This window comes from Haliaeetus leucocephalus, unplaced genomic scaffold (assembly GCF_000737465.1).
Source record: "Haliaeetus leucocephalus isolate CR32 unplaced genomic scaffold, Haliaeetus_leucocephalus-4.0 Scaffold151, whole genome shotgun sequence".
In the NCBI taxonomy this organism is placed as follows: Eukaryota; Metazoa; Chordata; class Aves; order Accipitriformes; family Accipitridae; genus Haliaeetus; species Haliaeetus leucocephalus.
The window spans coordinates 1,589,652-1,617,182 of NW_010972587.1; the positions used below are offsets into that span (position 1 = coordinate 1,589,652).

The 27,531-nt window shown below is 37.6% G+C and overlaps 1 protein-coding gene across 4 annotated transcripts in view; it reads left to right on the top strand.

Annotated features, from left to right (window-relative positions):
• Positions 1–18,843, top strand: part of CAND1 (cullin-associated and neddylation-dissociated 1) — a 31,274-nt gene extending 12,431 nt beyond the window's left edge. The window contains exons 3-16 of one of the 4 annotated variants that reach the window (XR_774001.1): positions 1,350–1,473; positions 1,895–2,151; positions 2,235–2,340; positions 2,849–2,994; positions 4,033–4,325; positions 5,007–5,148; positions 5,775–7,268; positions 8,045–8,140; positions 9,871–10,040; positions 10,138–10,302; positions 10,530–10,637; positions 11,705–14,300; positions 17,563–17,754; positions 18,640–18,843. Coding sequence is in view for 2 of the 4 variants with exons in the window: in XM_010561730.1 (XP_010560032.1) it covers positions 1,350–1,473; positions 1,895–2,151; positions 2,235–2,340; positions 2,849–2,994; positions 4,033–4,325; positions 5,007–5,148; positions 5,775–7,268; positions 8,045–8,140; positions 9,871–10,040; positions 10,138–10,302; positions 10,530–10,637; positions 11,705–11,929 (3,326 nt within the window). In the remaining 2 variants the exon portion in view is untranslated. Of the gene's footprint in view, positions 1–1,349; positions 1,474–1,894; positions 2,152–2,234; positions 2,341–2,848; positions 2,995–4,032; positions 4,326–5,006; positions 5,149–5,774; positions 7,269–8,044; positions 8,141–9,870; positions 10,041–10,137; positions 10,303–10,529; positions 10,638–11,704; positions 14,595–17,562; positions 17,980–18,639 lie in introns of those variants that run through there. The other 3 variants (XR_774002.1, XM_010561730.1, XM_010561732.1) reach the window with 3 other exon arrangements.
• The last annotated feature ends 8,688 nt before the right edge of the window (positions 18,844–27,531 follow it).

A 27,531-nucleotide genomic window follows, 5' to 3' on the forward strand; every position in this document is an offset into this window, starting at 1 on the left:
TTTTAACAATCCCCTGTTAAATTACTGAAATACTTACCTGCAGTTTTAAATGAAGGTAGTCTTTCCTCCAAAAGAGATAGTAATAATGAACAGCTCATCAGTTAATGGCATTACTTTTTATTCAAGTGCTGTGCAGATATCATAGTGTAAGATATGAATGAGAATAGAGAAGTGATTAAAAAGGCTATGGAAATGCAGTTTTTAGAGTCTGAGGTTTCTTTAAAAAAAAAAAAAGAAAAAAGCTCTGACTTTAACATCCTTTATTGAAAGTCCAAATATAAGTCTTGCGTTTGTCAAGTAGTAGTGAGATGCATAAACTTTAAATAAATAACTAATTTTAAGTAAATCAGTTTAAGCTTTTATTCTTTTGTTTGCCTACACAAAGCAAAAGGAGATTTTGGGGTGGAGGTAAAGCTCAAACAAAAATGTAGCAAAATCTTTCAATATAATTAGTATTCCTAATACAAAAGGAACCTAGGTGTTATTTCTTGCTCTCAACTCCAACATAGATTGTTGTCTTTTTTCTTAACCTCTATGGTAATGCTTTTGACTGTCCAATTGTTATGTTTCGTTTTAGTCATAGAGTTAAGAATACCATAAATATATATAAACCAGATTTAATATAGGTTGGAATGGTATTAATTTCACATCGAAATTCCCAAAGTGTGATTAAAAAAACTTCATGCAAATGAAGATGAGCACTAGCCATTGGGTAGCCGTTACCATGACATTAGTTTCTTCTCTTCTCATAGTTACTCCGAACAATGTTAGACAGTTGGGGGAAGGGGGAACTGTGGAGTTGTGATAAAGACATTTTTACTTTAATTTTAAAATACTTTGGGTATACACCCCCCCCCCCCCCCAATGTTTTAGCAGTATTTCAGCTACATATTATTTAAGTAGCTTCTTGTGCAAAATCATGTTATTTTGCTTTTTTTGTTATACAGCTGTTCTTTAGAGGTGGTCCTATCTACTTCTGTGCTTCCTCTTTAGTTTATTTTTTTATTTTTACCTATGGTCTTTTCATTTATTGCTCTAGTCTTGTCTTGGCCTTCACTTTCCATTGCTTGCCCTGCCAAAAGCAGTGTCCTTTCTGTTGTATATACCTTATGGGACAATTAAGAGGGCCGCCTCCTCAGTATTTTTCTACATAGATAGTCTTTCAGCTCTAATGTAGAGCATACATTACGTTAGCAAACAAACTGGCTGTTCAAGCTTGTTTTGTTGGGTTGGAAGAGCTTCTCTGTGTTGAGATCAGGTTGCTTTCTGTAGTCACAAATACGATCTCTTGTGTTAAAAAGTGTATTTTATTTAATTATGAAAATGCTGAGGTTTTGTTGTGCTTTCAGGTTCTGCATTAGCGGCTAATGTTTGTAAAAAGATCACAGGGCGTCTCACTAGTGCTATAGCCAAGCAGGAAGATGTGTCTGTTCAACTGGAGGCGCTGGATATCATGGCTGATATGCTGAGCAGGTAAACATCCCTCTTCCAAAATGCTGGTGAATGCTGATAAATACTCCTTAAAGCTTGAACTTTAATTTTCAAAATGTTAAATTTAAATTACTTTATGTGAAATCCTATGGTAAGGTATTAAGTATAGGTGAAACTTCATGTAGAAAAAAAGTGAATGTACTGAAGACAAGTTGATTGATAGATAGGTTATTATTTAATCTTCTGAGAACTGTAGTTTTAAGCTTATTTTAATGTTTATTGCTTTGAGGGTGTATTTTAAATGGATTTCTTTTTTGTTTTTAGACGTTCCAAAAGCTTACATTTAAAGACTTAATTAGAATCTTTGTGATGTTTTGGTAATATTTAAAGGAATTGTTGTACAGTATATGAACAAAGTTATCTAGATTCAATTGGTTTGAGTTTGTGTTTTGTCTGTTTTAAGGCAAGGAGGACTGCTTGTTAACTTCCATCCTTCAATTCTGACCTGTCTGCTCCCCCAGCTGACTAGCCCCAGACTTGCTGTGAGGAAAAGAACCATCATTGCTCTTGGTCACCTGGTTATGAGTTGTGGCAATATGGTTTTTGTTGACCTCATTGAACATCTGTTGACAGAGCTGTCTAAAAATGATTCCATGTCAACAACTAGGACCTATATACAGTGTATTGCTGCTATCAGTAGGCAAGCAGGTCATAGAATAGGTAAGTAAAATATATCAATTATCTGTAACTTTAAAAGTTTTCAGATGAGAGTAATTACTTTGCTAATTTTTTTCTCTTACCAGGTGAATATCTCGAGAAAATAATTCCTTTGGTTGTAAAGTTTTGTAATGTAGATGATGATGAACTACGAGAGTATTGCATTCAAGCTTTTGAATCCTTTGTTAGGAGGTAAGTTATTCTTGAGTACCTATTTCAGGCCTTCTTAAGATCTAATAGTGAGCCATTTGGTTGTAAGCTGTCAAGAGACAGTCTCCTTGGGACAAAATATTTTTGCAAGCTTTGAGCTGGAACTGTTCCTGTAACTATCTTGTAACTTAATTGTTAAGCATTGTGTTATGTCTGTAGTTTAGAAACTTTCTACTGTGCCATTACCACTTACGCAAACAGGAGGGGGGAAGTATTCTAGTAATACTTGTTGTCCACTGGTGGTGACAAAAAAATTGATATCCAAAGGCATGTCTTGGTCCTCTGCAACCTTCCAGTCTAGCAGATCCAGTCACATAGTAGCATTGCCCTTTCTGACATTCCTTTCTGAATTTCTGTAATTCAGATGGATGCACTGATGATACTTGGTTTGGCTAATGTCTCCGAAGTACAGTATGTGGCATAAAGTCTTTTAGAAATATTTTAATTCTTCTAAGTAATTTGACATTGATCATATTTTTATATTATGCAGATGTCCTAAAGAAGTTTATCCTCATGTATCTACTATTATAAACATTTGTCTTAAATATCTTACCTATGATCCTAATTACAATTATGATGATGAAGATGAAGATGAAAATGCTATGGATGCTGATGGTGGTGATGATGATGATCAAGGTACATTCTCTTTTCGGTTTGGGGGAGAGGAAGAGCTTGTGGACCTGCGCTCATCTGAGAAAATTGATATGGGTGGTATTGCTACCAAGTACCAGCATTTGAATAACTTGTATATTTCTGTATTCAATTTTCGTACTGTTTTTAAACATACCTTATGAACTGATTTCTTGGAATAAAAGCATAGGATGTTATTGCTGGAGATAAGTAATTCCAAGGGTTAACATAAAGTACAAGACAGATATTTTAAAATAATACTTGAAAAGTGGAAAAAGGCAGAAGCATGTAGGATAATATAACTAAAGTGAGAAGAACATCAGTTAATGAATTGAAAATACGTATTCTGCATGGGAAAGGCTTCTCGCTACTTTCCACTGTAATATTTTGTTACCTAATGCATAAAAGTAGAATAGATTGAAAATTGCAAAATACTCATAGGATAAAAAATGTTTTAGACTGAGAGAGATAAGGTGTTTATGTAAGCTTTATGAAAACTTGGACACACAAGTAATCTGAACCCAGAGCATAACATTCTCATTACTGTAAGAATGAATGAGCTGCATAGTTGTTGCTTTAGTGCTTAAAAAGTCAATTTGTATTGCTGCTTATATTTTTTTTTTATTGTCATTTTGGGGGGCAGAATATGGTTTGATTTACTCCTAGAAAGAAACAAACAGTAATTTGTTGAATCTTGATCAGCTAGTAATTGTTGTTGCATTGTCGCTTATGTCACGAATAAAGAGGAATAGCCTTTAAATCAGTAGTCAGGCTGTAAGCATGATGGGAACCGCCTTGTCCTGTTTGGAGTTTAGATTAATACATATGTAAGACTATTGTGAAAAAAAAATAATCAGAGAAAATAGCTTTATGATTTAGGCAGTTCAGAAGGCTTTTTATGTATGGTTTTTAACATGCTTCTGAATGTATTTCTTCGGTATGCCTTATGCAAAGAACCCAAGTGTGTTCTTATTAATTGTTTAAAATAAAACTTGATGCTTTGATTGTCTAGACTTGAACATATGCATAATTTATTTTTTCAAGGGAGCGATGATGAATATAGTGATGATGATGACATGAGCTGGAAAGTGAGGCGCGCAGCTGCTAAATGTCTGGATGCAGTGGTTAGCACACGACATGAAATGCTTCCAGAATTCTACAAAACTGTATCTCCTGCTTTAATAGCCAGATTCAAAGAACGTGAAGAGAACGTTAAAGCAGATGTTTTTCATGCATATCTTTCTCTTTTAAAACAAACTCGACCTGTGCAAAGTTGGCTTTGTGATCCTGATGCAATGGAACAAGGAGAGACACCTTTGACAATGCTTCAGAGTCAGGTTATTTGTCAAGATTTTGTTACCTTTGAGAATACTCACTGAAGTTGTGCCCTGTTCATAAGGATAGTTCTTGAAATGTGCCATATCATACTTTCTTCATACACAGATTACAGTTTATTACTGTAGTACTAACATAGAGAGCAAGCCAGGTAAACTGGCCCAGTAAAGAACAGCAGTCTTGGAAACTGAAATTGCCAACTCATACAAATGTGCTTATCTGATTTGTTTACCATCACCTGTAAAAGTTGAATGTCCTATGTAGTTTAGCCACATTACCAAAGCAAAATAATTTTGTGCATTCCATAATGCAGATGTCAGCTCTGGTGATCAAGATAAAACTTGATTTGCTATAACATATTTTCTTTGCAGAATAAGAAGGATAGTGCTGAAAAACTTTTTCTAAGTGAATTATTTGGGTGACTTCTCAATTGTTGCTCTCTACAGTTTTATTAATGCAAATCTAGTTTTGCTTTGTTTCAGCTCACCTTTTAAAGTTAAACTACTGTTTTTTGGGGGATAGCAATTGTTTTGAATCTTCATTTCTCAGTGTTTATATAACTTCTCTGTTGCGTAGAGAAGTCAGAGGGGTAGGACGCACAACTTTTTTTATATCCCCCCAGTGATCAAAGATGAAAGAAGTGTCAGCTATTGAATTAACTAACAGATGTGTGATGATTACAGGTCCCCAACATAGTTAAAGCCTTGCACAAACAGATGAAGGAGAAAAGTGTGAAGACTCGTCAGTGTTGCTTTAACATGCTGACTGAGCTAGTAAATGTATTACCTGGAGCTCTAACACAACATGTTCCTGTACTTGTACCAGGTATGAGAAACATATTATTAATTTAAAGATCTATTAGTAAATTGGATGTGAAATTTTGAAGTCTTACAATCGTGACTGTGCTTTTTGCAAAAGCTTTGAAGTGTTGCTTCTATTTAAAGAAATTGGTAAAATTATCAGCTACTGTGTGGATCCATATAAATATTTTAGTGATGTATTTGCATTAATCTTGAAAACAAGGGTTGGCTCTAAGATTGAGATTTTTTTTTTCTTCTATATAAAAGAGTTAATTTGCTTCTTAATTGCAAGATCAAACTGCCTTATTTCTCATCTCAACAGAGCGAAATATTGTCCATATTGTAGTTTTTGGGACTAAAGTGTTGAATTTTGAAGTAACAAGGAAAAGTAAGTTTGGAAAAGTTAAAGGTTCAGAATCCCTTTATAATTAAGAAAATACATCACAAACCATCAAATGGCCCATGTCCTCTGTGTAGAGGAAGCTTGAAAACTAATTGAATAAAATGGTGAAAGGGGCTTGGAAGCATTCAAGAAAGGCTGGGAGCAGGAAAACATAAATTCAGTATACCTGCCTTAGTTGAGAAATTTTGAGGTGTTCTAACAGAATATAAATACCTAACCTAAAAATACATTTTTCTTTTTTCTTCCAGGAATAATTTTTTCACTGAATGACAAATCAAGTTCTTCTAATCTGAAGATAGATGCTTTGTCCTGTTTGTATGTGATCCTCTGCAATCATTCTCCCCAAGTCTTTCATCCTCATGTTCAAGCATTGGTACCTCCAGTTGTAGCTTGTGTTGGAGATCCATTTTACAAGATAACATCAGAGGCACTTTTGGTTACCCAACAACTTGTGAAGGTCATTCGTCCTTTAGACCAGCCTTCTTCCTTTGATGCTACTCCTTACATCAAAGATTTGTTTACTTGTACAATCAAGAGATTAAAGGCTGCTGACATTGATCAGGAGGTGAAAGAAAGGGCAATATCTTGCATGGGTCAAATCATTTGTAGCCTTGGTGACAGCCTAGGCACAGATCTGCCTAGTACACTTCAGATCTTCCTAGAGAGACTGAAGAATGAGATCACTCGGTTAACTACAGTGAAGGCCATGACATTGATTGCTGGTTCTCCTCTGAAGATAGATTTGAGACCAATCCTTGGGGAAGGAGTTCCTATTCTTGCTTCTTTTTTGAGAAAGAACCAGCGAGCTTTGAAACTAGGCACTCTTTCTGCTCTAGATATTTTAATTAAGAATTACAGTGACAGCTTGACAGCTGCCATGATTGATGCTGTCCTGGATGAGCTTCCACCTCTGATTAGTGAAAGTGATATGCATGTATCACAGATGGCCATCAGTTTTCTGACGACACTGGCTAAAGTATATCCTTCTTCCCTGTCAAAGATTAGTGGGTCCATTCTCAATGAACTTATTGGGCTGGTGAGATCACCTCTGCTTCAGGGTGGAGCACTTAGTGCCATGCTAGAATTTTTCCAAGCTTTGGTTGTGACTGGTACAAATAACTTAGGCTATATGGATTTACTGCGCATGTTAACGGGTCCAGTCTACTCGCAGAGCACAGCACTTACTCACAAGCAGTCTTACTATTCCATTGCCAAATGTGTTGCTGCCCTTACTCGAGCCTGCCCTAAGGAAGGACCGGCTGTTGTAGGTCAGTTCATTCAAGATGTCAAGAACTCAAGGTCCACAGATTCCATTCGGCTTTTGGCTTTGCTTTCTCTTGGGGAAGTTGGGCATCACATTGACTTAAGTGGACAAATTGAGCTGAAGTCTGTAATATTAGAAGCATTCTCTTCTCCTAGTGAGGAAGTCAAATCAGCGGCATCTTACGCATTAGGCAGTATTAGTGTTGGCAATCTTCCTGAGTATCTGCCATTTGTCTTACAAGAAATAACCAGTCAACCTAAGAGGCAATACCTTCTTCTTCATTCCTTGAAAGAAATAATTAGCTCTGCATCAGTGATTGGTCTCAAACCATATGTTGAGAACATCTGGGCCTTACTCCTGAAACACTGCGAATGTGCAGAAGAGGGTACAAGGAACGTTGTTGCTGAATGCTTGGGCAAGCTTACGTTAATAGACCCAGAGACTCTGCTTCCACGACTCAAGGGATACTTGGCATCAGGTGAGTAGTAGTAACTCATGTACGTATTGCAGCAAATGGCCTTATGCTATCTATTAATAGATTGATCTAGTTTAGCAAATTTTTTTCTTATATTTTGTTATATTTTTGGGACCTTTCCCCCCCCCCCCCCCCGTGAAGCTTAGTTCCATTTTTACTAGAAGTTGTTAGTCATACATAACACAAATTACTTTTATGTTCTGCTTTCAGAATGTGATATTTCAATTACTGTTGTGATGTTTAACAAAGAGCTACAAACTTAAAGGGGAAGGAGCATGGATGACAAAGGGACAAATTGACAAACCAATTGCAACGTGTTGACCTTTTGATGTAAATTACAATATTCTTAATTTTCAGATAAGAATTCTGAAATTTTTAAGGATTAGGAAGGATCATTATGCATAATTCATGGATCAGTTTCATATTATGAACTGTATTCACATGTTTTCTTCATGTGCTTCTGCTTTAAAGAGGAGAGTTATTTGTAGGCCTATGTGTGATCATAAAAAAAAAATGCGTTCTAACAGGCTTATTACTTGAATTTTCTGTAGCAGATAAGATTAAATGCTTATTACAAATGTTATAATATTTTTCCCCATTTAAAATGTTTTCTCCATAGATTTACTTAGTTACATACTGCATTGCTAGTAATAAATAACGTTTCTTGTTTAGTGTTCTTAAGAGTATTAGAAGTTTAAAAAGAATGGCACTGAGTATGATTTAGATTCTGTAGTTGTACTGTTTTAATGCTACATAGTTCCACTTTTGTTTCATATTAGGGTCCTCGTATGCTCGAAGTTCAGTGGTTACTGCTGTTAAGTTCACTATTTCTGATCATCCACAACCCATAGACCCACTCTTGAAGAACTGCATAGGTAAGTTGTTTACTTTTACTGACAGCTTCTATGTTTTCTGGTAATAGAATTGCATTTAAAATTTGTTCTTTGTATTTTCAGAAGAAAATATTTTACAGGTACTAGAATTAGCTGCTAATGATAACTGTTGGAACAGTTATAAAATGTTTCCATAATAGCCAGTTATTTCTGTTAATCCTAGTTTGTTTGAATTCTGAGCAGTAAAAGTTGTATGATTTAAAATTACATGTATTGAAGCTGTGATGGGCAGTACGAAAATCTAGGGCTTTTAGGAAGGTGGGACCCAAAAGCTGATTTCCTTTCCTATGCTCTTGCCAAATTATACCAGTTTGATGTAGTAAGAAATTGTCTTTACCCAGAAGTCTTGGAAATATTTGACTTTCAGTCACTTAAAATATGTATGCACATGTGAATTTTGAGTATTACCAGGTGGTGAATTGTAAATTTAGGTCCTTAGGATTCTATAATGCTTGTGGTCTGAAAGCATTTGGAAGCATGTATATTTCTACAGGGATAAGGTAATTGGAGCTTTCAGTGTAACATAAGTATGATAAAGAGCTTTGCAATGCTGTGGCTTTTTGATCTTTTCTCATTTGTATGACAAAGTATTGTGGATTTGTTTAATATGCTATGGTGAATGTTTTATAGTGGATTAATTACAGGTGTAAAGATCTGTAAAAAATGATGTATACTGCTAAACCAAAGAGGGGGAAAAAGATTAATCTTTAAAAACATGCAGTTTTGTGGAGAGCAAGGTTTTTATTTATGGGGAAATGGAGTCAGTTCCTATGTGTTATTTTCATCACTAAGCTTAATTTTTTTTTTTTTTAATAATATATTTAAGAATTGATTATGCTTGTGGGTTTTTCCCCCTGCTGTCCCTGTCACTGAAGCTGCCCTGCCCCTTTGGTTTCTGGAAATACTTATTGATTATTCAGTCAAAAAACTATTGGCATCTAGTATTTAAAAAATCTTAGCCATATTTAGTTTTGTTACCAGTTTCTTTTGTGTGTATAGAAGTCACTTTGATGTTTAAACCTTATTGTTCTTCTCCTTTTAAAAATTTCACTCCTCATAGAAGTTGCTAGTAAAACTTCACAAACATTGAGGAAAAATATGATATATTGCTGCAGGCATTTATTTTAACAAGGCACTGTTATAGAACTATAGAAATTCAAATTTGAAAATGCACAAGGGTGGGGTGGGATGAGAGAGGTGTTGCTACGTTAATATATACTGAGTAGGCTTATTTTGTGCTAATTCAGGAATTCTCAGCATAGGCCAATTCAGGGATTAAAAATCAATATGTTGATAGTTTCCTTAAGAGGTGTTCTCTAATTCTTCAACTGCAGAATTGAAATTAGTTTTCTAATGCATATTCTGAGAGACTTTTAATGGAGAAAAGGAAAGGTTAAATATAACTTTCATTAATTTACATGCTATACCTTTAGAAAAAAGTTGAGATATAATTAAATGGCCATTTTTTTGATGGTGGTTTTTCTACTTCTGTTTCATTATATATCAATTATATTAATACTTTTCATATGATTATAATTAATAGATTTATTTGTGTAATCATGCTAAAATACCAGGTATTTGTCTCTGTTAGATGAAAATAACTCCTGCACTAAATACATCCTTTTGAAAGGTTAAAACTAAGCAAAGCTATTTTTAAAGTAGCAAATGAAAAAGATCCTCATAGGTTGATTTATTTCTGTACATGATTGCAGGTGATTTTCTGAAAACGCTGGAGGACCCAGATCTCAATGTCAGGAGAGTAGCCCTAGTGACATTTAACTCAGCTGCACACAATAAACCATCATTAATAAGGGACCTCTTAGATACTGTGCTTCCTCATCTTTACAATGAAACAAAAGTCAGAAAGGAATTAATCAGAGAGGTATGTTAACTAAGAAAACAGTGCTAAATATATGCAAGTAGATTCTTTGTTTTTCTAAATATATTACTTCATAACTTTGTTCTTTATTTGCTGACAGGTGGAAATGGGACCATTTAAGCATACAGTTGATGATGGGTTGGACATAAGGAAAGCCGCTTTTGAGTGCATGTATACTCTTCTGGATAGCTGTTTGGATAGACTAGATATATTTGAATTCTTAAACCATGTTGAAGATGGCCTGAAGGATCACTATGATATTAAGGTTAGCTGTCATTTTTCTCTGTGTAAGCAGTGACTTCATCAAAATATTTTAAATAGTGAATAGACTGAAATGGTAAAAATATTGCTTCATATGCTTAAGTACTTCAGTATATTTGCCATTTTCATTAAAGTGTTGCTGTTAAAAAGCTTACACAGCATTGTAGGAAATACATTTCCATATATGTGCTGAGCATAACTAATTGTTGAATTGTTTCTTTCTCAACCTAGATGCTAACCTTTTTAATGTTGGTGAGACTGTCTACCCTTTGTCCAAGCGCAGTGCTGCAGAGGTTGGATAGGCTTGTTGAACCTTTGCGTGCTACGTGTACAACTAAGGTATTTAAATTTAAACTTAGTTTTTTGTGTTGTCTTATAGAAATATAAATGAACTTGCCTATGAAGAATACTTCTGTACTGCTGCAACGTTTCCTGAGTTATAGTTGATAAGCTGCAGCAGGCAGAATAATATAAATATGTGGGCCTTTATACATGTATTACATTTATTACAAATGGAGGGGTAGACTTGTTAGCTTCTTTTTAAAAATCCTCTGATTCTTTGATGCCATTTCTTTTGTTTCTTAAAAATTTAGCTGTCACTTGGGCAACTTGTCTCACTTCATAGTGGAACTGGAATACTGAGTTTTTCTGACTTCTAATGATTACGTTGTTTCAGACAAACATTTGGGTGATGAAGGATGGAGGCAGTGTAAAATAGTCCTATTTTTTTTGTTTTTTGTTGGTTTTTTTTTTCCCTTCATCACTTATATTACAAGATTCTTGGGTCTTGGCATAGTCTCCTTCCATTCATGCTCTCATATTGATCCACCTGCGTGCTCTATGGTCATCTAATGCCTCATTTACCTTGCTTTTCCATTACTGTAGTCTGTTATATTTCACATCAAGATATTTGTCTGCTTTTATTGATAATGTTTTTATCACTGAAACATCTTTGAGAATTACAATAGAAGTTTAAGCAGTTATTCTAATGGAGGTCAACTTTTTTAAAAAGTTCTATTCTCTGGAAGCTGGGAGTACTGTGATAGTAGCAGTTTAATGTCATTTACTGACCTTACCAGTTAGAGGTTGGCTGCTATAATTGTTTTGATTTGGTAATTGACTTGGTAGCTTACAACCTTTTTCTGCTTACCTCACAGTATTCAAGTTTTGGTCTATTTGTAAACTGCTGGTTAGAAGTCTGCTAAGAAGTAGATGTTTGGAGCTTTTTTGTTTGTTTGTTTGTTTGGTCAGGGGTTTGTTAAGAGCTTGGGCCATTTTGTAAGCTGTGCAAAATGGTAGTATGGAAGGAAATAAGTCTTTGTAAGATACTTTTTTTTTTTTTTTTAAGGTGGGTGTAGAGGGAGGGTTAAGCAAAAGTTTCAAACATACTTTCGTTTTTTCCCTAGGTAAAGGCAAACTCGGTGAAACAGGAGTTTGAAAAGCAAGATGAACTGAAACGTTCTGCTATGAGGGCAGTAGCAGCGCTTCTAACCATTCCAGAAGCAGAGAAGAGTCCATTAATGAGTGAATTTCAGTCACAGATAAGCTCTAACCCTGAGCTGGCAGCCATCTTTGAAAGTATCCAAAAAGATTCATCATCCACTAACTTGGAATCAATGGACACTACTTAGATGTTTGTCCAAAATGGGGACCATTATGTTGAACCATATGATGCACTGAATTGACAGGTTATGAGTAAGAAACAGAAAAAGTATCTAATCTACACATTGTTCCACTTTATTTACCTTTATGGAGACAGTTGGCTTTTCCCATTGTTGCTTTTCTAGCATTTATTCCAGAAATGTATTTCCATAATCCAGAGTTTGTTAACCACTCTCGTTTTAGTGGATTTGGCCACATTTGGGAATCAAAAAGTTGACGCATGGTGTATGGAAATTTAGGTTCCAACATCCATTTGCCCTGTAATGTTTAGGATTAAAATGTCAAAATTTTGTGACCATGATTTTTTTTTTCTTTTATTCACTCTTTCTACTTGTAAACAAAAAAGGGGGGGAGGTGGGAATCAAGCATCCAGGTGCACCATGTTTTTGTATAACTTTTTATTCTTTTTTGTTTCAGCTTCATAAATTGGTTTGGCTGGCAGATGAATTCTGTGTAAGATTTATTATATTAAAGAGAGGATATGGGCACAGTTCAAAAAAAGCAGACATAAATGTCATTTTTTAAAGGTGTGGGGATTAGAAAACAAATACCCCTGTTGTGCACACTAATTTTGCATGAGCGAGTTTACAAATATATATTGTCTGTAAAACAGCATGTGCAGTTTATTCGTAATGCAAGTTAAAGTAAGTTCTACTGTATCAGTGCAGTTTTCAGGTATTTTGACATACAGACCATTCATACAGAAAAGGATGAATGAAGGTTGGTTGTCTTAACCTGGCTTTTTTAAATGCCGGTGGTATGACCCTGCAGATGTTCTTACAGTAAATTTGACAATTCCTGCAGTTTTCATGGTTTTTCATTCCCAAAGGCTGGATCCCCTGGAATTAAGGTGGACAAACCGAAGATCGGAGGGAAATAGGATGAGATGGAGGTAAAATGAGCAGAGAACAACAATAGCTGCTCAGTGGCTCCTAAGCTTTGGATTCAACTTTGTTTTTGTTATAAAAGTATGAAAGGAAGTTTCTTCAGTGGCTGCTACCTCCTATTCTTCATCCAACAGCTTTTTGTTAAGGCACTAATATATGGTGTCACCTAGACAAGTATTGCCAGACCATCATTTTGTGCCTGTCAGAATGTTTTCTGGCACATGGAACCACCAGTAGATTGCAGTGCTGCAAGTGTCATATGGTATTCTGGTGAGATAGGAAACAGGGAATGGTCATCAGACTGGGGCAAGATAGAAAGCAAACAGATACAAGAAAAAATCTGCCATGAATATGCTGAAGTAATCTAGAAGCGGACCAGAAGGTGATAGCTGGCAGTCCCGCAATGAACTGGATTTGGGAAATTAATAGCAAAAGATGGGGAACCGCTGCCTCAAATTGAGACTTGTCGTTACTTGGTTAATGCAATTGCTTAGTTGTCTTTTTTTTTTAGTCAGATCTGAATTTGATTTTTCTCTAGTTAACTAGTATTTTTTAGCTAGTTTGATATTTTGGGAACCTGTTACATGGATACCTGGCATAAGCTGCTACATGAGTAAACAAACATACATTTTTATGACCTCAGAGACAGTTTCCTGTGAGCACTGGTGTTTCGGGGGCAAATTCTTCACCTTATGCGCTTGCAGCTTGGGAAAAGCAGGGGAGATATTGGTGCATTTTACTTTAATAAAAGGACCTGAATGAAGAAATCTATGAACTCATTCAGTAGTAACAATTTTAATGCTGTAGAAATTTTTGAAATTGTAGCTTTCTGTCTCCAAACTCTTCATACTAATGTAACAATTGTCTTCTAGAAGTAGAAATAAACGAGATTAAACGTACCAACATATCTAAATGTCATGAAAAAGAATGGGATAACTCGAGAGAGAAACCATATGGTAGAAAAAGCACCGTGAATTAGGTGCATTTTATGTTGCTGTATAACTCATCTACTTCAATTACAGCAATATACAGGCCTCCTAATTAAGAATCCGTTGTGCTAATTAATTGTCAAACTAATCTTAGAACTTTTGCGTTAAGTTTTCAGAGTGTGTTAAAATGTTTTATAGACGTAAAGGTAGGTGTGAGAATGGTATGATAAACATGAAATGTGAGGCCAAAATATGTAAATGGAGTAGGTGACAATGGTAAGTAAACAGAATACTTGTATTCGTAGTTGGGAGATTTGTGTGTGTTTATGTACTACCATAAAGCCTAACATGATGGATGCAAATAATCTTCACTTTGTTTTACAGTATATTACAGTGGAGCAAGCTTAAGGACAGAAGAGAAGGTTGAGCTATATTATTACGTAGTGAATGCTTTCTTGCAAGAGAGTAATTTTCACTTTGACCACTGATGAAGCAGGTGGGAACGTAAGAATTAAGTCTTCCCTGTAAGTTACAGAAATTCTAAGAGTATGGTTCTCTCCAAGTAGCAGCTGGTTATTTCAGTGATGCAGGAAGACAGACTCAAAGGTTGTAACTGCACCATAATTACTGAAATTATTTATTAGTTTTATAAAATCTAACCAGGTTAGATGTTCAAATTCCACTGGCTCACTGGATTGCTTGATTGGAAGTTAGGGGTTTTTTTCCTTGTTTTCCCCACTGTATATCCAAGTATTTGGGTAAACCTGGTGTATTTATGCTTGTTTAGGTTCAGGGAAATCTGTCAGGGATAATGTCAGGAATACCTGTAGCTGTTCTTTAAATGTTAAATTTTAAATGCTCAATTCACTAAAACAAAACCAGAATTGTGAAAGGCTGCTCTTAAAGATTTTTGGTATAATTAGAACTTCCTCTAGTGTTTTTCATCATTTTGCACACAGGCAATTGAGACCAATTAATAAGCTTGCACATAATATAGAAATGGTTGGCCACTCCTTGCATTGTAGAGTCTTGCCTTTAAATATTTTTGTATCTCAAAAATACTTAATGCTCTGATTTTCCTTGAAAAAATCTTGCCATCCTTGCAAGGGAGGTCTTTTCTAAAATTATAATTTGAAAAGTACAAGTACCTTAAGAATGCTGCACTTCAGTTATGTAAATTTATTTTTTAATATAATATTCCTTCAAAATGTTACATCTAATATAGCAGTTGACAAAATAAAAAGACCTGAACTACTTCCAGATTGTATTTTTATGAGGTGAACAAAGCAGTACATGTGCACGTAAGCAGCATTGCTTCTCTCAAATGAAGGATTATTTTAACATTTCATCAATTCAAATCAGAAAAATGAATTAAAAGTTCATATCTGCTACTATTGTATTTGGCTTAACAGATATACTCAGTAGTGATGCTAGGAACAAGTTCACCCTGCTCTACTGGACTAGTTAGTAGTGATTTAGCAACTGTTCTCATATTTACTGGTACTTCCCCTTCCTTGCCTCCCCTTGAGATGACTTTAAAAGCAAAGTAACATGTGGCCTTGGAAGTGTGTGGGGTTTTTTGGTTTTGTTGTGTTAATCCTGATCATTTTGACTGAAATGACACTTTTTTCTGCCAAATACAAAATGGTTAAGCCTTCAACCTCTGGATTTTATTTCCCTGTTGCTCTAAACTTCAGATAAAAAGTACTTTTTTTGTTGCTACTGTTCTTAAAATTAATTTCAGAGAAATGAAAAGTACTAGTCAGCTTATTACTTTTTTTTGTCCGTGTTTCCTCCTTGCTGTGAGATGGGAAGGTTTGCTTGCTGCACTACTGAACACGAACAGGCAGGCGTTGTGACAGCGAGCATTGCCCCCCGCTTTGGAAGAGCTCTTCAGTATAGACTTATAGCTCTTACACTAAAATTGACCTTTTTCATTGGTATCCATTTATAATTTTTCATTGTATCTGAGTTTGGGGGAGGAGAAGGAAATCAGAGTTCCTGAGAATAATGAAGTAAGTTAATCTTCCATGACCAGTGTTGGTGAAGTGGGGAAATTTTCTGCAAGAGGTGCTTTTGTGAGGATCAGGCAATTTTGTCTTGGTAGGGAGTTAGACTTCTTTTAGATTCGTTTCCACCCCATGAGGCTTTAATGTTTCCACATAATCTTTGATGAGGAGAAAACTGCCTTCAGAAAGGTCATCCATCCCCCAAAACAAACAAAAGGGTTTCTGTTGATTTTAGTCTATATATTGTGGTTTAGAAGATAACCTTGAACCAGAGAAGAAATGAGCGCATTTCTGAGAACCACGCAGACACTGGCTGGAAGACAGATGTTACCTGAAATGTAGCACTGAAAGAGAAAATGAAATCTTAGAGAATATTTTCATGTTAAGTAATTCTCCTTTCTTTTGTGTTCTGCCGTTGGTCATATTTTTGAATAATGGGAAATACAGAAGGAAAAAAAAGTAATTGGCAAGCTGTGAACTTCTGTGATCCCAGAACTTAAGGGGTAATAGCTATTCCCTGCTGCTTCCTTTTTAAAAAAAAAAAAAATCCAACCAGAGGTATTTTGACAAAAGTACATAGTAATTCCTAAAAGATTTTTATTCTGAAGGAGTTAAAAGTGGGTTTTTTTATTACATTTTCATTATTTTTTTTGTTTTATTCTGAAGAAATTCTTTCCCTTCACACATGGATTTCTCCCACCTGACAATTATGAGGCAGTTCAATATGGCTGCTGGCAGACTTTAGGAAGTAAGCTGTGTCACTTGGCTCAGTGCAGTAAGGATATTCCTATAGCAGAAAAAGTTTGCAATTCACTGTTTCCAATTTTTTTATTAATAGATTAAAAAAACCCAAAACAGTTCACATATGACTGTAGTTTCCTTTCAAACTCCAGCCTTTCTTCTCTTCAACTGAACAAATATTGGACTCTTAATCATCTGATTGCTGTTATTTTGGATGCCACCCTTCCTGGGGATTCTTGATGTTGTAATCTCAAGTCCTTTAGGGGACCTTTTTTTTCTTTCTCCAGTCCTTAATAAGATCATTTGCTAGAAGGCTCAGGTTTATCTCCCGTATCTGTGACATTTACATTGTGCATGAAGACAATTCTTTCATGACTTGCATGTAATATCCATTTTATGGAGGGATTTCTCAGAGGGACACTATGCTTAAATGCAGCTGAATGCCTTTTTTGAGCAAGTTCATAGTTTAGCCACTCCACTCTGCAGTGAAAATCCAGTATGTCTAAAATTCACTGGAATTTAGAGTATTTAAAAAAATTAATGCACATTTCCTTATTTAAAAACATACCTAAAGAAAAAATAAAACAATTTGTTCCATGTGCAGCACAGCTAATGGCTCAATGTAAATTTTTCTCTTGCCCCTCAATTTCTTAATGCTTGCACCATATCAAATGATCTGCAGGTCTAGACCAGCTTGCCAGTAAGAAGGTGTTTTGCGTTGTAGCAGCTAAGTTCTGCCTACTGATGGAACGTGTGGGAGGAGCTACTTTGATTCGTTTCCCTCCACAGCTACTGATCTTCACACAGATGGCAAACTTTGAAATGTCAGCCATGTTCGACAGAAGGGTAAAAACTGTCCAGCATTTAAAAAAACCACCCTGGATTTCCCATCATCCTGATTACTTTTCAGAGTCGAACAACATTACTGTATTTTTTTCCAAATGCAAAGGTGATCAAATGAGTCTTTATTAGGAGGAAGATACTAAATTTCAAGTGACTGAGTTGTACTGAGTTCTTGTTTTTCCTAACACTGCAGGTTGAAAACCCGTATCTCTGGGTTGAATCATGACTTGCTTACAAAAACCACCTCATCATCAAGACTAGAAGTGTGGAACTGAAGCTGCAGATGGACGAGATGGTTGATTTTAGTACCTGGGCAGGGGGCAGCGAAAGTGAAACATTAAACTCTGTGCTGCTTTCTCACATGGTACCAATCTTGGCATATAAAGTGGGTTGAATTCAGCTCTAATAAAATGGTAGAACATTTGTATCTCCAGGTAGCTGATATGAAGGATTAAAAAGCTGTTTGACGTGGAAGTTTATACGCTATTCTGTTTTGATTTTTGGAGAGTATGTATGTAGACACAGCAACCTTAGTTGCAGGTCATTTTCTAAGAAGTTGACAATTTTTTTTCAGTTCTTCTTCACTCTCAACTTTTTAAGCGGAAAAAACCACAATTCTGTAATTTTGTAGTGGTGTTGGTATTTGATTTCTGCACGACTATCCTTTTTTCTTTTTCTTTTTTTTCCTTTTAAATCTTTCCACGAAGAAAAAAAGTCTAAAGTAGAAGTTTGGCTGAGTGTCTTTCAGTCTTGTGCATTCAGTTGTTCTATGTGGAGTCTTAAAAGGAAAATGAAGAGAGGTTATTTATCTGCAGAGAAAATAATGTTTTCTTAGTGGTTTGAATAGATGTATTCAGTCGAAACAGTTGGATATCATCAAGAGCTATGTAAGGACGAAGAATTTTCTGAAATTGTAAAAATTTCTGGTTGTTCTTGAATGATTTATTTCAGGTCTTTTGGGTGGCTGAACATGGCTGAAAGCTAAAAGGAGGGCAAGGGCTGGCTATCACATACAAATGTGAATCTACGTTATACTGCTGTTTAGCAAACGGTTAATATTTGTTGGTCTGGTTTTTCTTAGTACTGGTGTCATTAGGTATTTATTGCTCCAAGACTCCTCATAGCTTAGCTATCAACAAAATATTCTACACATTATCAAAGTTCTCTTTGATTAAAGGAGGATGAGTTTGAAGAATGGTTTGGGAAGAGCGCAGAAACAGTTGGGCAACTGACTGGGTTTGGTTTTTCCCATATATCTTTTAAATTACAGAAGGATGGGAACGAAGAAGGTCCATTGGCACGTTTAGGCACTTCTATAGAAGGAGGTCAAGAGCAGCACTGCAAAATATAATGAATTTTCTTTGGTCAAAGTGGTTTGTATTTGCTGTCCTGGGGTGCAGTGAGGGTCCATGGTTGTGTGTAGTATGGATGCTGAGCAAAATACACTGTTGTAAGGTGGGGACAATATGGTGCAGAAAAAAATCTGGTCATGTCTACTTCATCATTCAATTCGCATTGCAACAGGTAAGTAAGTAGATGGAAGGGAGCTGTGTTTTACTTGAGATAGTGGAGTTATGCTCATTTGCAGGTGTATCCAGTTTGCTGTAAGGATGCAATACTCTTTTGACATGTGTTTTTAATTGTACTTTTAGTAAGTGCACAATTGTATTTCAAGGGGAAGGTTCATCCTAAAAATTGGCTTGCTTCACTGTTCTCGTTTTGGAGAATTCACCTCAAATAATACAATTTTAAATAATTCCTCTGGCAGCATTTAATAGCTGAAACGAAGAGTTAATAATACTTCTAATCATTCCAATAAATGAAACTTATTTCCAAAAAAGGAAGCTTTAAAATGCTGCTATGCTAACTAATGAAGTAGAGCAAGCAACCACAATGCACAGTTCCCAGGATCAGCTAAAACATTGAGTTAGATGTTCTTCTTACCTCCTGCCTTCGGAAGTGGTAAAGAGCAAGTGGGAGAACACTTTACTCTTATGGTCATCTCCTTTATTTGAATTTTAACATGGTCTAGTGGATGAATGTTATTTGAAACCAAGAATGCTTATGCTTTTTAAAAAAATACATTTATTTGCAGACCATATTTAGCAACCTGTTTATATCAGCTTTGAAGGAAGCTACTTTTCTCCTCAAAGTGACCTGCCGCTGCTGTAGACTACAACTAATACTTGAACACATCAAGGAGCAATCTCTCTGGCTAGTGCTTTGAAAAGGCAAAGAATGTAATACAAGATTTAAGTATTTATTTGCAAAGTTAGCCTTAAATGTCACCACATTGTTTCTGTGCTGTTGTACTGTTTGTTTGCAAGAGAAAAGTTCCAACGCATGCACTGTAAGATTGTAAACAGATGACATCTTTTATTGTAAATGTTTGTTTGCTTTATGTCACTACAAAACCCAGTCCTGCTTGCCTTGATTATATCTTGCATACTTTTCTGTAGTTTTAGCCAGAGTTCAGCCTATAGCAATAAAAGCAGAATTCGTTTCTGACAAAGCTAATGTTACGGAAACAGAGAAGCCCTAGGAAATGTCTGAGGTCTGCATGCAGAATAGTATGTTTGACTACAAAGATGTCATAGTTAATGCACTCCATTTTGCAGACCAGCTATTTCTTTGACGAAGTAGTGGAAATAGATTTATTAAAAGTACAGTATCTGAGAACAGCATCAGAAGCATCTTTGATTAATCTGTTCTTACAGCTGGTCTATTCACAAGAAGAGTCTATTCACAGTGAAGTCTGTCTTCATTGCTCATCAATGGCCTTTGCTGAAGAAAAATCCAAATGTTTCTGCCTGGCTGTACCAGTAAATACACTATCCTATGTCAGTAAATACAGCACAGTGCTGAAGGTTATTTTTGTGCTCAAAAGCAAGATGCTGCACTGTGTACAAGGTATTCATGTAGCCCCAACTTACCCATTTGACAGGGGTTTATGAGTAAAATTTTAGTGATTGCAGACACTACAGTTTTTCCAGAGGGAGACATGATGGCCCAAGACTACTATATTACATTGATTAGATCATAAAAATAACTGTAATTTTTCCTTCTTTGTGCATTTTTCAGAAAGAGCCTTAAATATCAAGCCCTGAAACCTTTTAATGAAAGAAGAGTTGTTTTAAATAACAAGTATTTTAATCCTGTAGCTGTATTTTTCATTGTCCTCTGAAAACTGTAGAGTTGGATGTGGTAACGAGTGTACTGCATACAATCCCACTCAATGGAATAATACACAAATAATGTTAATACTTTTGGAAACAACTATTGTTTCTTCATGATAACTTCAGTAGTCACCCCAGATGATAAAGTACATTCTTTATGCCACATAACAAATTTTTCAGAATGCACCATGAACATAACAAAGTACCTAGGAGTATTAACATCATATATAGCTGCAGGATTAAAATACCTGCTTGCTAGTAATTCTTGGTTAATGTGCTCTGTTCTTTCGAGTGGCTCTCGTAATTTAGCATGCTAAAATCTCCACTAGATACCTGTGCTTAGGTATACACATGTATCTGAGAATGGGTGAGTTTTTTCTGTTTTTTCAATCTTTCAATTTTTTAAATTTTTTGAAGCTACAGTTCCTCCTGGGTGCAAGTGGTCAGTATTGCATTTGTGGAAGTTATTTCGGTCATCTGAAAAAAATGAGTTCTTTAGTGTTTTTCCAATGCCAAGTGTTAAATAAAACCATATCGTAATCTGTTATTTTTAAAAGCTAAAATTAATTCTGATGAGCATTTTTATGTGAAAGTAGCTTTATTACTATTAATTTCTCAGTGTTTTTGTAAAGAAATCAAACAAATGTAAAATAACTTGGTGGTGGTATTTTAATTTCATCATAGTGTTAGCCTTTTGGGCACTCTGGTTTTACACCCTCTGACTTGAACCAGAAACCCTTTTTAATTCCTGTCTGGATCAACAGATGGCCAGATCTGTTTGAGCAGGTCTGTGCTGCTCCACTGCTGGTTCTATAATTGTAAATCTTTGCCACAAAAATAGAGCATAAATGATTCCTCTCAAACAGCTAGGGTATAGCTAAAATCAACCTCTCCATTTTTTCCCTGTGTTTATTATAACAGTTCACAGTACGTCTACTGAGGAAAAAAAGTTTAATACAGTTTTTTGTCCATCCGGTTACTTCACCTTGTTGCACTGTCATGGCAGAATCTAGTGTATTAGCTGGCTGCATGAGCACAGCTAAATGAAAATTAGATTTCAGGAGCAATTCCAGCAAGTTATTTTCTTCCAGGAGATGGCGCAGTAACCTCATTAACCAATGCCACACAAACGGGGGGAAACCGGCAAGATTTCTTCACAGGGAAGAAATTGCAGGTATTTGAAGAATGGGTTTGAAATGGATCTTGTAATTGTCTTTGTCTTGACAAGATACTGAAGCTTTCTGTTATGACCGGCTCGCTTCAGAGTTCCTTTTCAATCTTTCACAAGTCGTTTCTAAACTTCCGTGAAGTTTGGTGAAGTTTGTGCAGGTAGGTGGTCATCACGGCGAAGTTCCAGCCAGGGCTTTGCTGGAGGTATGGTCTGGATGGCTTGGCACTGCTGCAAGCAGTGGAATAAACCACTGGGCCCCATCAGCTGAGTTACATGGCTGAAAAATCAGATTTCGTAGCATAATTCCATGTTTTCTTTCTACCTTGCTAATGATTTCCCTTCTCCCAGGCTTTCAGCAGGCAGCTGTAATGGGAATGGTGGCCCTTAACACGAGAGACCTAACAAAACTAGGGATCACGTTCCGGTGAGCAGACTGATGGTACAGCAGCATTTGCCTTCCTCTGAGTGCATTAACTTCTTACCTGAAAGTGCTAAAATTGAGGTAAAATTTGGGTAAAAATCTACTGGTTTGCTTTTCAGGTCTAGAATTTAAAAAAAAAAACGGGGGGGGTTGTGCATTTTTAATTTATATTTCTATTCTAAGTTACCATGGCTACTGAGAGCTTTTTTTTATTGGGCTAACCAACAAAATCCTTGCGGACGACGCCAAGCTGTGTGGTGCGGTCGATGCGCTGGAGGGCAGGGATGCCGTCCAGAGGGACCTGGACAGGCTTGAGCGGTGGGTCTGGGGGAACCTCATGAAGTTCAGCAAGGCCAAGTGCAAGGTCCTGCACACGGGTCAGGCAATCCCAAGCACAAATACAGGCTGGGCGATGAGCGGGTTGAGAGCAGCCCTGAGGAGAAGGACTTGGGGGTGTTAGGGGATGAAGAACTGAGTGTGAGCCGGCAATGTGCGCTCGCAGCCCAGAAAGCCAGTCGTGTTCTGGGCTGCATCAAAAGCAGCGTGACCAGCAGGTCGAGGGAGGGGATTCTGCCCCTCTGCTCCCCTCTCCTGAGACCCCACCTGCAGTACTGGGTTCAGCTCCAGGGTCCCCAACATAAGAAGGACATGGACCTGCTGGAGCGGGTCCAGAGGAGGGACACGAAGATGATCAGGGGCTGGAGCACCTCCCCGATGAGGACAGGCTGAGAGAGTTGGGGTTGCTCAGCCTGGAGAAGAGAAGGCTCCAGGGAGACCTTGTTGTGGCCTTTCAGTATATAAAGGGGGCTTGTAAGAAAGACAGAGAAAGCCTTTTTATCAGGGCCTGTAGGGGTCGGACAAGTGCTCACAGTTTTAAACTGAAAGAGGGTAGATTTAGATTAGATGTAAGGAAGAAGTTCTCCCCTGTGAGGGTGGTGAGGCAGTGGAACAGGTTGCCCAGAGAAGCTGTGGCTGCCCCATCCCTGGCAGTGTTCAAGGTCAGGCTGGATGGGGCTTTGAGCAACCTGGTCTGGTGGAAGGTGTCCCTGCCCATGGCAGGGGGGTGGAACGAGATGATCTTTAAGGTCCCTTCTGACCCAAACCATTCTGTGATTCTGTGAATTTCAAAAAGGAAAAGAAACTTGTTTTTAAATATGCACTAGTTAACTGCTCCATACTTAATACAAACCAATTCTGTATTTATTAGCATGTGTGTGCTGTTTCTAGAAGAACCAAAGCATATAAAGCTACGGGGAATGTCATAAACATGCCATGCTTGAGTGCTCTCAGCTATCAAGAACTGAATGGGTAATTTTAGATGTACAAGCAGGCAATAAGGAGCTTTTTTCAGGCTTCAGATGTATCCTCTTATTGTGGAGGTCCAATACAATACAGCAAATACTGGAATACGCGTAAATTGTTCATTTAAAAAAACCCTGTGTCTAGCTGGCAATGCAAAAAACCTCTCACTGAGTTTATGTAATGTTGAAAGTCAATGGGAAGAAAGATAATTTGAAGTTTAAATTCTTTTCTAATAACTGAAATTCATTTTGAAACAGTTCGTACTGGTGTAACCAGTGGCAACAATTGAATGCAATTCAGCTAGGAGCTGAATGGAACAGCCGTAAAGGCTGGTTTGATTACATGTTTACAGGCTCTCTGCTCCTTTCACTCGGGAACATCACTGCTGTAACGGGTGGGAAAAGCGGGCTGTTCGGTGGTTACCCTCGCTGGCAGGGCCTGCATTGCAAGCTTCAGAAAAAAGTTTTGGTTTCCTAATGGCAAAGAGGTTACGTTGCATTAGGCTGGGGCCAAAATGGGCCTTTATGTGCAGTTTTTACAGCTTTACTGCCTGAATTGTGGTTTGCTGGGTGTGAGGGCTCAGTTTGAACTTTCAGATCCAGCTTCATGCTGATATTTATTCTAGTGAACAACTGAGAGCGTAAGTCTGCTCTGATCTACCTTGTGCATAATCCCATTAATTTATCTAGGTAGGAAAAAATCCAAAGTTTTTATAATTTTTTAAGTTTCAATTTATAATGACAAGCATTAATATATCTATTTTGGTTTAACTTTGGTGGGTCTTTCAACAAATTAACATCTCGGTGTGGCCACAGAGGCCATGAATACACAAGAAGCATATTAATGGGTAACAGAAGGACATAACATCCTCTGACTGTCATGTCAGTTACTGCTGAGGATCATATTTTCATATTATTTCACACTTTATAAATCATTTCGTTTAGCCTCAGAATAGTTATAGGAACTGCACAAGCTAGAGAGAAAAAATATCGTTCCCCTTTCTGTCCCTGCAGAGGTTATCTGGCTCAGCTCTTATGATCTGGGCTGCTTTATCAGCTGTGCAGCACCGACTTGACAATAAAGATTTTCTTTTTGGAGGGAGGAAGCATCCTGAATTTGGGAGTGAGTTACTGTCAGAAGAGAGGCAGCTGGAGGAGAAACAGTGAGATTTTGTGAGGCTGCTATGGAGCCACAGATAACTGCTTCCAGGGCTTTAAATATCTGTATATGGCTGTGATTAATGAATTTGTGTGTATGGCTGTGGGCTGCTGCGAGACAGGGCGTTCCCTGATCCACCCAGATTACAAGCTACTCGTGAAATACCAGCCAAGGAGCTACCCCGTACCGGTGATATAAAATCCTTTGGCAACGGGACATCAAAAATAACTGTCTGTGGAGCCCCCAAAAAGGGCCATGCAAGCTGAGCCTGGGCACAGGGGAGCATCAAGTCTCTAGAGTGTTTCCTGACGAGTCCCCGAATCTGTCCTCGTGGGGGTACGGCTGTGGAGGTCTGGGTAGTCGGTGGTGGTAATGAAGACTGTGTTCGTGTCCACAGTTCCAGAAATGCTGACTGCTAATAAGGAAAGCTCTCTTTGGGTTTGTTTGCTTGTTTTCCTGTTTTGCCTCTTTCTTTCTGTGGTGTTGCCAGTTTTCTGATGCAAAGCGAGGCTTGTGGAAAGAAACCTTCTGCCCAAAGTAGGGTCAGCTAGAGCAGGTTGCCTGGGGCTGTGTCCAGTTGAGTTTTGAGAATCTCCAAAGGTGGGACCCCACAACCTCTCTGGGAAACCTGTTCCAGTGTTGACCACCCTCACCATAAAAAAAACCCCAAAAAACCAACAACCAAAAAAAACCAACCAAAAAAACCACAAACAAAAAAACCCAACAAACCAACAAAACCCCAACCAAAACAAACAAAAAAAAAACCAAACAAAAAACCCAAAATGTTTTTTCTTTATTTCAGCTATACTGCAACTCATACTGATTGCCCCTTGGCTTGTCACTGGGCATCACTGAGAAGAGCCTGGCCCTGTCTTTTTTACTCGCCTCTCCCACCAGGTATTTATACACATGGATGAGATCCCCTTGATCCTTCTCTTCTCCAGGCTGAACATCTCCAGCTCTCACCCTCCGTACGTCGGGTGCTCCAAGCCCATAATCATCTTCGTGGAAGTTCTCTCCAGTACGTGCCTGTCTGGGTTGTACTGGGGAGCCCCGGACTGGACCCAGCACTCCCGCTGTGTCTCCCAGGGCTGAGCAGAGGGGAAGGATCACCTCCCTCGACCGGCTGGCAGCGCTCTGCCTGATGCAGCCCAGGAGGCTGTTTTGGCCGCCTTCGCCCCAAGGGCACGCGGCTGCCTCCTGCTCCACTCGGTGTCCACCAGGACCCCCAGGTGCTCTTCTGCCAGTGTGTCCCTTTATGTGGCTGGGAGTGAAAATGGGCTGCCCTGTCCAGAATGAAATTCAGGTGAAAGAATCGCTTTCTACACAAAAATCAAAGATTACTGTTTTTTCTTTAGTGTAATGGAAATATTGATCAGTAGAGCTACCACTGCAATTTCCTTGCTAGGTTTCTCTCTGTGCTATTGCAAAATCACTTCAGAGCACTATTATTTTAAAATCCAGAGGGCTGCTTGATAGGAATTTATCAAAGTGCACGTTTAAGTGAATTATGAATGCTGGGCCCAGCTTCTCATTCAAACGTCACCAACAAGAGGTACGGTAGTGTCTGCCAAGTTGGGATCCTGCTGCTGATTTAATGTCAACCTTCAAAGAACAAAGGGCTGGGTTTTAGTGCCTTGTCAAAAAACCAACCCATGTGGAGATAAAGTATTATTTTTAAATAGCTAACTAATGTTGACAGCTACAAGAGAAAATACGAGAATGAAACGTAGCCCTTTCCTACCCATGCCCAAATGAGCAAGGAGAATGGCCACCAGCCAGGTGTAGGTGCTAGTGAAAGAAAGGCCAGTTATTTCCCAGTATTGCCAATGGCTGACATGCCATTGTCATGGGGTCATTTACCACATTTCATTACATGATTTTTATTTCTTATTTTTTTTGCAAATAGTAGCATATTTTCTGTTTCCTCTCGTGGAAAATGATTAATTGTACAAATTAAATGAAAATATATCCCATGTTTAATTGTACAAAGACTCTTCGAATACTAGAACAGATGTGATGTTTTTCTGTCTTTGTGTTTGTGCTGGAAAATGCTAAAAATCCAGAGTAATCATTGGAAGTTCTAGACAGTGACCAGGAGTGAAAATGAAATATAACTCTTAATCATTTTCTGTACGTTAATATATTTGCATGCATTACAAGAACGCTTAATGTCTTCACAGCACTTCATGTTTCTATTAATTTCCAAAACAGATATTGCAGGCAGTAGTGAGAGCATCACCTTCATGTTGTAGTCTAGTTTTGTTCTTTGCTTGATTCAGATCAGGAAATTAAGTTTTGGTGGCCTAAACATGAGACTGTAGATTAGTCTGAGGTGAGTCTCCCTCAAGGTGCCTTATTAGAGCTGTTCTGCTTTGTTTAATTGCTCTTATTTAGATAAAAAATACCAGATATATTGTGGACCTGGGACCTGAACCTTTGTCTCTGAGTGCCCCAACAGCAGGGGTGACCTCTCCCCTGTCCCATCAGTATTCCTTACTCCTGGAAAGCAGAACAGTTCAAAGCAGAGCTAGATAGGGGATGGCTAACAGAGTAAGATACAGGCTAGTATCTACAGAATATCATCCCTGGGATGGGATGTACTGTTAGCAGCCCTTGAGCTGGTAGAGAGTGTGGGCCCCGCTCCCCACAGCTCCGTGCCGTGTCCCAGGAGCCTGGCAGACCAGCTAGCAGCAAATTCAGTGCCTACCCGTGTGCTTGCACACGATGGTCATAACGGGAACGCTTTGGAATTTAGGGGTAAATGGCATCAAGGATTAAATATTTGACTACAAAATTGGAAATAGTTGTGAAAAGATAGGACATAAAGAAAAGGACATAAACAAAAATTCTTGGTATTTATCTTTTGCTGTAGTCATCGCTAAAAGCCACTCAGCTCTTACTTTGAGGATAGTTCAGTGTTCTCTATCAGGG